At 33.6% G+C, this 13600-nt stretch overlaps 1 protein-coding gene across 2 annotated transcripts in view; it reads left to right on the forward strand.

Moving 5' to 3' along the window:
• The window catches only part of mbnl1 (muscleblind-like splicing regulator 1), a gene marked incomplete at both ends in the record, with an annotated part of 85031 nt that overhangs the window by 51800 nt on the left and 19631 nt on the right, over positions 1-13600 (forward strand). The window contains 3 exon segments of one of the 2 annotated variants that reach the window (NM_001100050.3): positions 2842-3081; positions 7212-7265; positions 12045-12198. In NM_001100050.3, coding sequence (NP_001093520.3) covers positions 2842-3081; positions 7212-7265; positions 12045-12198 — 448 coding nt within the window. 2 annotated transcript variants of the gene reach the window in all.

The following is a 13600-nucleotide window of genomic DNA, read 5'->3' on the forward strand; positions in this document are numbered from 1 at the left end:
GGGACAAAATATTTTCTCCTTTAAGCAATTTTTTTCGATAGTCTACAGAACAAACCATCATTATACAATAACTTGCCTAATTACCCTAACCTGCCTAGTTCACCCTATTAACCTAATTAAGCCTTTAAATATCACTTTAAGCTGTATAAAAGTGTCCTGAAAAATATCAAGTAAAATATTATGTACTGTCATCATGGAAAAGATAAAATAAATCAGTTATTAGAAATGAGTTATTAAAACTATTATGTTTAGAAATGTGCTAAAACAGTCTTCCCTCCATTAAACAGAAATTGGGGAAAAAAATAAACAGGGGTGATAATAATTCAGGGGGGCTAATAATTCTGACTTCAACTGTATATTACTAAATCATGAATGTCTATTTAGTTTGTGTGTTTTTATATTGTTAATATAATTATTATATTAATGTAATAATTGTAAATAATGGGAAAAATATCAGTTTTCGATGCGTTATATACAACTTTATATATGTTTATATATAGACAGTATAGTGAGAGAGACCTATGATAAAAATAATAAGTTGTTTATATTATAATGGATTAATATTTCTGAAAATTTTAATTAATGCGTATTTAATGTGTAGTGTTGATATTATTAATTGCATAAATAAAAATAAGTTATGTTGTATTGGTGTATTATAATATATATTTATATTTAGAAACAGGTGTTGGTGTTGATCTACTATTAACATGTATTTCATAATGATGTCAAATTTGTATATTATATGGGTTAATTGTTTATATTATGAATATAATGCATTAAAGCAATGTAATGATCATAAATATTGAGGTTTAAATATTCAGTTTTCACTCTACTTTCCTAACTGCTTGCTAATATGTTATATACTAATTTATATATATATATATATATATATATATATATATATATATATATATATATATATATATATATATATATATACATACAGTATAGTGGGAGGGACCTATGGTAAACAGAAAATTGTTTATAAAATAATGAATTACTAATTAATTATTTATTATATAAGTTATAATGTTATGTTGTATTAGTATATTATATTTTAAAAAAAGGTGTTTTAATTGTAATATTAATATTTATTTCATAAAATGACAAGTTTATAAAAAAGACAAGTATAAAATATGGGTTGTTTTAGTTTTATATTATTAATATAACATTATATTAATGTAATAATTATAAATAAAGAGGAAAATGTCAGTTCAGTTTCCACTCTACTTTCCTAACTGCATACTAATTTGTTATATACTAATTTAAAGTATATATGTTTATATATACAGTATAGACCAGGAGTCACCAATCTCGGCCCCGGATGGCCAATGTCCCTGCAGGGTTTAGCTCCAACTTGCCTTAGCACACCTGCCTGGTTGTTTTAAGTATACCTAGTAAGAGTTTGATTAGCTTGTTCTGGTGTGTTTGATTAGGGTTGAACTTGGAGCTAAAATCTGCAGGACATCGGCCCACCAGAAACAAGTTTGGTAACCCCTGGTTCCCCTGGAAATTGTTGTTTATATAATAATAATTTAATATTTCTGAAAAAAAATAAGTAATGTGTATTTAGTGTTATTAATTATATACATAAAGTAAGTAATATTGTATTATGTTATATTTATATTCAGTAAAAGGTGTTTTAAATCTAATATTAATATTTATATCATAAAATGACAAGTTTGAATAAAATATGAGTTAATGTTTTTATATTATTAATATTATTTATTATATTAATGTCGTCATTATAAATAGTGATGGAGTATTTTTAATTTTACAAAAATCAAGGCTGGTTGTATTAAATAGGGGTGATGTGTTTTTATTATCGGATTTTTAATTATAAGGTAATTTCTTATATTATTTTAATAATAAGAAAATTATATGTTTTATATATTTGTTGCATTAATTGCTTGTAGGCTTTGGATGATAGGATGGAGAACTTAATTTATTGCATTGCACAATTAAGCAATAGGGCATATGATTTAGCAATATTTGTGGAAAATGTCAGTTTTTTTGTAGTCAAATTAAATTTAAAGGGATAGTTCACTCAAAAATTACAATTCCATCATCATTTATTTACCCGTCACTTGTTCCAAACAAGCAAATGCAAATTAAATTTATATGCACAACTGGAATATCGCATAAAAGACGTGTGAATAAAGCAGCATTTCCATCCGACGAGAACAAAATCCTCACTTTCTGATTATCTGGCACCAAATATCAAAAGTAAAAGCTGAATTTGCTGCGGTAGGTGATTCATTTAATACTACGTTACTTATTTAGAAAATGCCGATACGCAATGAATGCGTGGTGGCATTTGAAGGCATCTGACGCAGAGCACAGATGCTCTTGACTGTTCTGGAGGTCATTAATAATATAATCACACTACTACTGAGATAGTTAAGGCGTTTTAGATTTACCAAAACAACGTTTCTGCTGTTTTACAATGTGTCCAGCCTGCTGGTTTGTCCATTTACACACATTTTTATCATCGCATGATCTCTTATAACAAAATCACATGACCTTTGTAATGCACATACTAGAATTTGTTCTTTTAAAGTGTTTCCAATGTTGTATATGTGCATCTTTTCTTATCAAATAAAAGTCCTACTCAGTTATGCGCATATGTTTTTTATGCACATTTTCAAAATGTATGCGCATCTTGGTGTTTCCATCAACCTTTTTATATTTTTTATAAAATAGGTGGCTGGAAACCTAGCTACTGACTTCCATAATGGTAAAAATAAATACCATGAAAATCAATGGTTACAGGTTTCCACATTTTAGCCCAAAACTCTGCAAGCAATGAACGTGATGCATCACCTTTCTGCATATCCTCAGGTGTGTCGTGAATACCAGCGTGGCAACTGCTCTCGTGGGGAGACGGACTGCAGGTTTGCCCACCCTGCCGACAGCACAATGATCGACCCCAGCGACAACACAGTGACGGTGTGTATGGATTACATAAAGGGCCGCTGCTCCAGAGACAAGTGCAAATACTTCCACCCTCCTGCTCACCTGCAGGCCAAAATAAAAGCCACCCAACACCAGGTCAATCAGGCCTCGGCCGCCGCTGCCATGGTGAGTACAATCTCACATCACACACAGTACACATATTATCCTGCATCAGTCTGTATGGAGGAGTAACCCTTTCTAAGATTTAAGGTTAGCTTTGATGTATTCCCAGGTGTACAGTTCATACAAATATGAAAATTTGCTGATGGAAAATGTAGGTAATGTTTTTTTTCCAGTAGAGAATTAAAGGGTTAGTTCACCCAAAAAAAAGAAAATTTGGTTAGTTAGCAGTTCATTCCACTGTGGCAACCCCTGATTAATAAAGTGGCTAAGCCGCAAAGAAAATGAATGAATGAGTGAATGAATAATTACCACACTCTAGTCTAGTGTTTCCCAACCCTGTTCCTGCAGGAACACTAACAGTACATACTGTATTTTGGATGTCTCCCATATCTGACCCATTCGTTTCAGGTTCTGGAGCCTCTTTAAGTGTGTTTGATTAAGAAGAGGGTGAAAATGTGTACTGTTGATGTGCCTTTAGGAACAGTGTTGGGAAACACTGCTCTAGTCATGAAATCCACCGAGACTTTCAATTATCTTCATAACACAAATTCAGATATTTTAGAGGAAATCTTAGAGCTCTCTCGTCGTCTGTTGTCAGAAATGTTCTGGAGAAGTCCAAAAAAGTACCAAAAAACATTGTCAAAACATTCCATGTCATTCAGTGGATCAACTGTAATTTCAGGAAGTGCAAAAACAATTCTGTGTGCAAAAAACCTGCAAATACGACTTGTTTGCCTATATAATTTCTCTAGTATTACGGTTGTTCAAGATGGAAACGCTAGGGTTAACGCAACATTTAAAATTTATGACCCTTTTATGAATGATGGTGGCAAACAACCAAATTATGCCAAAATACGTGTTTATTTTACAAAGTGGATAAATGATAAACAAAGTATATACAAAATAAAGAAAACCAGAATAAATAAATGGTTGTAATAAAGAAGAGGAGGAACAAAAGTTAATCAGCTCAAGAAGTTTGTTATTTTATATACAGACACACACTTTGTGCTTTGTGGCTGTTTATCGAGACAACATCAAGGTTTGTTTGAGCTCGAGTCGACCAAGAGAGGGGGGGGGGGGGGTTGGGTAGGGGGTCGCGCGATTTCCTGGACATTATCTTTTCGTTTGCGGACATCCGGGAGTCTCTATGCATATGCGGGAGACACACAGAACTTCCAGGAGACTTGGTATGACTGCTTTTGTTGTGCTAGGTACCCTTTGCAAAGGGTACCCAAAAAGTGGTGCGGTACGGTTCGCTTTTTGGTACCTTTTGACAGTGGAAACGGCCATAACAGCGTACCATTTTGTACCATACTGTTTCGTACCACTCAGTGGAAACGGGCCATTAGAGACATGGAAGTGTCATATTGCCCATATTAAACATACTCTAATTTTATGTGGAAAACATTGGTGAAAAGAGAGGTTTTAATAGTTTTTGGGTGTACAAAATTGTTCTTGCAGCTTCATATGATTATAGTCAAAACACTGAAGTCACATTGAATATTCTAACAATATTTTTGGTTTCTTTTTTATGGACTTTGAACCATTGCTGTCTTTCAGCTTTCATCTAAAATATCTTAATTTGTTTCAAAGATGAACAAAGGTTTTGGGGTACAGAACGAGATAAGAGTAGGGTTGTCACGATACTGGAATTCGGCACCTTTGGATACTGAAATTTTAAAAACGTCCCTTTCCTGTGTACATTTGAGCACTATTGAGCGCGTAATTACCTCTGTTTACTGAGTGTAACCACAGATAGAGGGACACTAGAGTGTTTAAAGCTGTAATTCATCAGCGGATTGCTTGTATGTCAGCTTATAGACAAACCAACTGATCGACGTGACTTTGAAATGCTCCAGAGCCCAAATCAGCGCTGTTTAAGAATGTGCTCATTAGCACTGAAATGTTTGTGGGAAACTGACTTTTTTAAAACTTTAGTATCGATTGGGATCAAATTCCAGTATTGTGACAACCTTACATAGTAGTACATAATTAAAAGATCATTTTTGAGTGAACAAATCCTTAATATTAAGATTTTTAGCTGAAACTGTGGACTTTGGTGATTCCTGAAATGCAAGCTAATGGATGCTTGGCACTTAGAGTGTCTAAAAAACTAATACAGGCAATACAAAATGAATAAAGTATGGAGCTTAAACTTCTTGATGCATAATAATGTATTCCTGAGCACAATCACATTTTAGCTGATTGAAAATGCTGCTCACTTAAAGCTAATTTATACTTCTTGGGACATATTTCTAAAATTGAGATTTCATAATCTGATTTATTAATCATATTCATAATCGACATAATCTGAATAAATAAGCTTTCCATTGATATATGTCATTGTAAAGATAGGACAACATTTGGCCAAGATACTACTTAGTGAATATCTGTATCTGTTATCTGTTAAAAAATACAAGTATTGAGAAAAAAAAAAAGCTTTTAAAATTGTCCAGATTATGTTCGTATCAGTGCCTGTTACTAATTTACTTTGCAAAATATTTTCATGGAACATGATGTTTACTGATGTGCACTGATGATCACTGATGGTCACATTTCTTATAAACATGGACTATGAGATAACTTGTGGATTATTGTTTTGATGACACTCTGCAGAGAATACATTACTGAGGAAGTGATTTAACAGTACGTTTCACCAAATCTGGTAAAGTCTAGATCAGATACGTGGCCGGCGATATGCACATTAATATAGCAGCTTTTTTTATGACACCCCTGCTGAAAAATCCAGCTTAAACCAGCCTAGGCTGGTTGGCTGGTTTTAGCTGGTTGACTAGTCTGGTTTTAGAGGGGTTTTGACCATTTCCAGGCTGGTTTCCAGCCATTTCCAGCCTGGTCTTAGCTGGTCAGGCTGGAAAATGACCAGCCAAATCCAGCTAAAACCAGCTTGACCAGCCTGGTTTAAGCTGGATATAGCTGGTTTTGGCTGGACTCCAAGCTTGGCTAGGCTGGTCAAGCTGGTTTTAGCTGGTCATCTCCCAGCCTGACCAGGCTGGAAATGGCTGGAAACCAGCCTGGAAGTGGCCAAAACCCCTCTAAAACCAGCCTGGTCGACCAGCTAAAACCAGCTGACCAGCCTAGGCTGGTTTAGGCTGAATTTTTCAGCAGGGATAACAATAATTCATATTTTTACAGTACTGTGACGATTGGGTTCAGGGTTGAAGTGGGGGTAGGCATTAAAAAAATACAATTTTGGGGGTAATTTAATAGATAACATCAATAATACTTGGTACAACTACTGTTTTTACGTAACTATGATGGTTGGGTTTAGGGTTGGGGTTGGGGTAGACGTTTATAAAATGCAATAAGAGGGAAGTTTAATAAATAATGTAAATAAATCTCAATAACTTCCGTCCGCAAAAGTATCCAATCTAGCAACAACCACCAAATCTGCTTTGATAAACAAACCAACCGGTCCACATCTTGGAGCAAATTTTCATTTTTGGGTGAACTATTAGAAATAAGCTTCAGGAGTCTTTAAATGTCTTGATGTATGCAAAACTAACAGTTTTTAGATGGTATACTGTATATTTAATCTCAGGATAGCATTGATATCTCTCTGTGCCATCTTTAAGGAATGCATTTAAGAGTCTTAAATAATAACCTAAGCATTTTACAAATGTGTCCTATGCGTTATATTGTTGGTAGAGCTCTGTGTAAGCTTTTATAAAGCTCATATCATTGCCATTTCCCATTTAAACTGCACAAATACGTGATTTGATCATCCTGTCGAGCAGAGGGCAGTGTCATAACTATTTCTATGTAACATTTCTCCACATTAAATGTATGTTTGCAATCCAGCCCAATGTTATCCACAATGTCAATGAACCCCCTGTTAATGTTACCATGATTGATGTACATTGTTAATCTTAAATCTCAGTAGCTTTTTTTCATATTTAAACAAACAAAAACAGAATGGACTGTATTTCTGCATGCCTTAGTCCTGATATCCCCCTGTATACTGCATTCCAATGATTTGTTTTTATTTGTTTTTTTTTCTCACCTACCCAAAATGCACTGCTGCCCCCATGATGCACCTCTGCTTGCTGTTTATGTTAATGCGCTTGAACCCCATTGGCCCATTGCCATCATGTGCTCGCTGCCTGCTAATTAAGACTCAGTCGGCTGTCAAATCACTGAAGCGACCCCTCGAAGCCACCTTTGACCTGGTACTATGACCTTTCACCTTTTTGCTTGGCATGTTGCTTTATTGTAGTGTCTTTAACAAACAAAAAAACTGAGATATAATCTGCAAGCATAGTCCTTTTGTGTTTGTTTAATGCCTCTGTTGTGTTCTGTTACCATCTCGTGTGATCAACTGACTGTGGCGAGCAAGAATTGTTAGCAGACGCCGCCGCAATCAGATCATCACACGTGTGTTATTTCAGAGCGTGAGGAAAGGGCCAGATGATCTAAACTCTAGTGACATGGCTTCTATGTGTCTATACAGCATTGATGTTCAGTATGCATGTTTAGTAGCTCTGTATTTAGTGCATGTGTCTATGGGAGGGGTAGCGGCAGAAGAATACTAAAGCTCCACCATTAAAGCAACAGGAAAGATCAGGGCCTGTATTCACAAAACATTTGATCTTACCACTATGAGAGCTCTGCTAAATGCTAAATAGCAGGCAATGCTTTTAGTTTAGTTCACATATTAACTGTTTTTTACTTAGTCTTGCTAAGCTTAGAGTGAGGGCGGGGTTAAATTCATTGCTTTTGATGATGTCAGCATGCTTATTAACTATGCACTAAGTGATTGGCTGATAGGGGCGGGTTTTCTGTCAGAGATTTATTCATAGAGCTTGATGTTTTGTATAGCCTTATTTAAATAAAAGCTTTAAAAATACAAATGTTTCCACAATTAAAATATACGTCATTAATTGAACACCCTTTTCACATGACGATGTCCAAATTCACTCCAGGCAGTGTATGTTTACTTCCGTCTACACCAGAGATGCGCAAACTAGGGCCTGCTGGCCAAAGTTAGCCCATGGTAATCTTCAATTTCGCCTACCATCCAATCTGAGAAGAGAGGGAGGATGATGGGAATGGTTTGTTTGTCTGTTAAACGCTAACTGAAATTAAATTGTTTCAATTAACAGCTGTAAATTAATCAGATTTTCTTTAAATGGACATACTGTGTCACCCGACAATGCAGAGACTTTGGTGAGCAAAGCAAGTCATGGCAGACTCTGCTTGACTAGTGTATTCAGCATTGAACTCCACTGTGTTATTAGGTTTTTATTGCAATAAGTTATCATTTAAACAAATTATACTGCATTAGTTCATCAGATTTAATGAGAAGTTTTCTATTTATTTTGAAATATCATTAAATAAATTAGGAAATTACCCATGGCAACTTTAATTTATTATAGTTTGGTATATTTACCTCAGGCGACGCAGTGGCGTAGTAGGTAGTGCTGTCACCTCACAGCAAGAAGGTTGCTGGTTCGAGCTGGGTCAGTTGGTGTTTCTGTGTGGAGTTTGCATGTTCTCCCTGCGTTCTCGTGAGTATCCTCCGGGTGCTCCGGTTTTCCCCACAGTCCAAAGACATGCAGTTCAGGTTAATTGGGGAGGCTAAATTGTACGTTGTGTATGAGTGTGAATGAGTGTGTATGGATGTTTCCCAGAGATGGGTTGCAGCTGGAAGTGCGTAAAAACATATGCTTGATAAGTTGCCGATTCATTCCGCTGTGGCGACCCCAGATTAATAAAAGGGACTAAGCCGAAAAGAAAATGAATGAATATTTACCTCCAGTTTTGGCCCTTCATACAAAAAGTTTGTGGACTCCTTATCTACTCCCCATTGAGAATTCACCCAGTCAGTATTATATTCCCTACAGATACGGTTAGATGGTGACTACGGTGGTTTTCTAACTATAAGAAGGCTGCAATTTAATTTAGTATTATTCATTCATTTTCCTTCAGCTTAGTTCCTTTGTTAATCAGGGGTCACCACAGCGGAATGAATTGCCAACTCTTCCAGGATATGTTTAACAGAGCGGATGTCCTTCCAGCTGCAACCCAGTACTAGGAAACACCCATACTTTACATACTCATTTACACACATACACTATGGCCAATTTAGTTTACCTAATTCACCTATAGCGAATGTCTTTGGGCCCATGCAAACACGGGGAGAACATGCAAACTCCACATAGAAATGCCAGCTGACCCAGCCAGGACTCGAACCAGTGACCTTCTTGCTGTGCCACCGTGTCGCTCCCAGTATTATTAGATTATGAAATTATTTGTAACTTATAACTAAGGTAGCACAGTTATTAAATTAAAATCTAGTAGGTGGTGGCAGGACACTGTCTTAAGGTCTTCATTCATTTAAACGACGAAATTGAAAAACCCATTAATGGATCAGTAAATAATAAATGATGAAACTGATATCATTTATAGAATAAATGCTTACCAGATAATGTAAGATTGAAATAAAATGAAGGATTTTTACTCATTCTGGAACATTCGCATATAACAAGTTCTAAACATGTGTATTTATAGCAGCATCAAAGTAAAAATAAATCCATTATTGAGGAAATAAACTGAACTAATATGTGAAAAGGTTGCAAACGTATACTTTTCTTGATGAACAATAACTCATCCCTATTCCTAATGATCATTTTAAAACTCAGAAAGCAGTTCAGTGTTAAAAGAGAAACATTTGAACACATGCCCAATACTTTAATAGACTTAAATCACAATGTGCAATGTTAATATTTTCAGTTGTTAAGTGTCACATTCATTCAAAGGTAAACCGGAACTAAAAATATACTGCGTTGCAGATAGGGGGAAGTGAAGTGACGTCTAAGTGAAAAGGGTCTATCCTGGAACACAAAACCATTAAAAGGGTCATTTTTAAAATTTAAATAAGCTTTCCATTGATTTATGGTTTGTTTGGAAAGGGAAGTATTTCTACAAATAATTAAAACATGTAGGTGTTTAGAAAAATAGGAATATTGAGAGAATAACCATTAAACCATTTTATATATATATATATATATATATATATATATATATATATATATATATATATATATATATATATATATATATATGGTACATTACAAAAAACTATGGTTCACTAACATTTTTAAGTTGAACCAATTAAACTCTAAAAGTCATTTTAACTTGCATCAATAAAAAAAATAAGTTGAAACCTGATTGACTTACTAAAAAGAGTTAGCGTAGTATAAAAGCATACATTGTCACAACTTTTTTATTATGTATTTTTTGTGTTGGAAATTTATAAAATGTCTTAATATTCAATTTATGTTTGACATAAAAGTAAACACTGTATTGTTAGTTATTCCTACAAATACACTACATGACAAAAGTCTTGTTGTTGATTCCAGTTGTAAGAGCAACAAATAATAACTTGATTTCTAGTTGATCATTTGGAAAAGTGGCAGAAGATTTTCAGAAATTCAATTTCCTCAGCCTCCACATCAAAGTTCCTGAAAGCAAAGAAGGTCAAGGTGCTCCAGGATTGGCCAGCCCAATCACCAGATATGAACATTATTGAGCATGTCTGGGGTAAGATGAAGGAGGCATTGAAGATGAATCTAAAGAATCTTAATGAACTCTAGGAGTCCTGCAAGAAGGCTCTCTTTGCCATTCCAGATTACTTTATTAATAAGGGATTTGAGTCATTGCAGAGATGTATTGATGCAGTCTTCCAAGCTCATGATGGAGTCATGCACTATATTCTTTCTTGTTCCACTGCACCATGACTTTATATTCTATACTGTACTGTACATTATTTCTGTTAAGTAACAAGACTTTTGTCTAAGCAAATGCAGACCTTACTGTCCTAATGAAATAATTAAAAATCAAGGCATTATTTTGTTTTGGTAAAATAAGCATAATCTAGAGCCCTTTGCCTTTCATATAAGCCACTTCTGATACTAAATGATCAACTAGAAGACAAGTTATTATTTGTTGTTTCTAAAACTTAACTTGACAGACGACAAGACTTTTGTAAGGTAATATATAATTTGCAATTGTTTTTTTTGTTGTTGTTGTTCTACAATAAACAAATTGAGGCTATGCACATGAACAATTATTAATATTAATTGTTTATATGTTAATATTAATTCGTAAACACCGTATTGTCCCACAAATATAACCATACAATTGGTTTTGTGGTCCGGGGTAAACAAAGAGATTATGTGCATATAAACAGTTATTAATATTAATTAAGAGAGTAGAATAATCATGGTTGATAATAAGATATGCAAAAGTAAAAGCACGTTTGTTTGCCAGTTCTGCAATTACCTCAATACACCCGCAAATAATGCAACACCTTTTTAAAAGATCATTATTACTATTGTTTGGTAGATTTTGTCCATTTTTGGATAGTTAGTGATTTGGTCTTACTGACGTAGATGTCATTTTTTACGACATTTATATTACATGATCTTATGTAGGAGCTACTTGAGATGTGTTTGTGAATACGGGCTCTAGTCTCTTTCTCACACTTATCATGGAGTGAGCAGTGCAGTTTATTTTCCTTTTGTTCTTTTTTTGTTTTTTCTTTTTAACGTGTTACTTTTGGTCACTTTGTTTCGTCTGCCAGAAACATTTGAGTAGTGCTTCGCTTGCTTCATTTGCATTGAGTTAGCAGTATGGATGTTGTAATGTTAATGACTTTTTTTAATACTCTACTGATGTAAAACTAATGATGTGACGTAATCACAGATGCTGATTTTGTAGCCGTAGCGAGAGGAACTTGGCTCTTTGGCTTTTTGCTTGTGCCGTAGACATGTTTTAGCTGCCGCTTGCTTGCTTGTTTGTCAGAATCCAGCCCTGTGATGTTTTTTGCCCTCTGACGATAATTCTGTCTTTTTCTTGTTCCTGTCCTGTTGTTTTTTTTACTCTCTTCCACACGTGCCGACCCGTTTCCCTGTTTTCTCCTCTTCCCTGTGGTCTTATGGGAGCAGGGAATTCCTCACAGTGTCATGCCACCTTTACCAAAGCGACCCGCGCTTGAGAAAGCCAACGGTGCCACGAGCATGTTCAGCGCTGGCATGCTCCAGTACCAGCAGGCTTTGGCCAACATGCAGTTTCAGCAGCAGGCAGCCTTTATTCCTTCAGGTAGGGCTTCTGAACACCGCTTCAGCTCACCAAACCAAACCACGAGGGACAAATCACAAACACACACATTTTCTTTCTTATTTTACGCCATCAGGGTTCCCACAGCCATCAAAATGTTATGGAAATATTTTGTGTTGCATTATGCTTTTGTAAAATGATATCAGCATTTCTATTAACTGTTCACATAAATGTAGAATACGGAATATTTGTATATAATATATAGTAAATCAGTATTGTATCAATGATTAATATTTCAATTTTAATTTAATACAATTTCAAATGTAAAAAAAATCTAACCGTTAATATTTGGTTAGAATAGTATTACATTTAAATGAGATTAAACATACTGGATCATGATAAAAAAAATTCCCATTGCAATAAAAAAAATACTTATAATATATAGTAAAGCAGTACAGTATCAATTATGGCAAGAATTAGTATTCTAATTTTAATTTAATTCAATTTCATATGTAAAAAAATGTCTAATAGTTATTGTTTGGTTAGAATATTATTACATTCAAATTAGATTAAATATACTGTATCATAATAAATAAATGTTCCCATGGCCATAAAATTACTCAATACATAATAAATCAGTGTAGTATCAGTTATGACAACAATTAGTATTCTAATTTTAATATAATAGAATTTCAAATTTAAAAAAATATGTATATTACAATTTTCATGTATTATGATTATAATACTAATTATCACAATAATTAGTATTACAATTTTATTATAATACAATCACATGTCTAATAGTTATTATTTGGTTATTATAATGTTACATTTTTATGAGATTAAATATACTGCATCATAAAAAAATAAAAGTTTTCGCGGCCATCAAAATGTTGGAACATTAATATAGAATTATAGAATTATAATTAATTCTAATTGTAATATTATCACAATAAATAGTTTTATAATTTTAATATAATACAATTCAATATGTATAAAATGTGTAGTAGTTGTTATTTGGTTATAATAAGGTTATTTGAATGAGATTAAATATACTCTATCATAAAAAATAAATGTTTCCATGGCCTTTAAAATGTTGGAACATTTGTGGAAGTATTTTATGTTGCATTATGCTATTGTAGAATGAAAAAAAGTCAGCATTTTTACTAACTATTCAAATAAATATAGAATGAGGAATATTTATAAAGTCATAATATATAATAAAACAGTATAGTAAATAATTTAAAAATCTTCCCACGGCCTTACATTTTTTATATATAATATATAGTAAAACGGTATAGTATCAGTTATGACAAAAATAATATTGTAATTTTAATATAATAAAATTCCATGAATAAAAAAATCTTATAATTAATAATATTATTAATAATCACAATAAATAGTGTTATAATTTTAATATAATACAATTCAATATGTATAAAAT

This window comes from Danio rerio, chromosome 2, assembly GCF_049306965.1.
Source record: "Danio rerio strain Tuebingen ecotype United States chromosome 2, GRCz12tu, whole genome shotgun sequence".
In the NCBI taxonomy this organism is placed as follows: domain Eukaryota; kingdom Metazoa; phylum Chordata; class Actinopteri; order Cypriniformes; family Danionidae; genus Danio; species Danio rerio.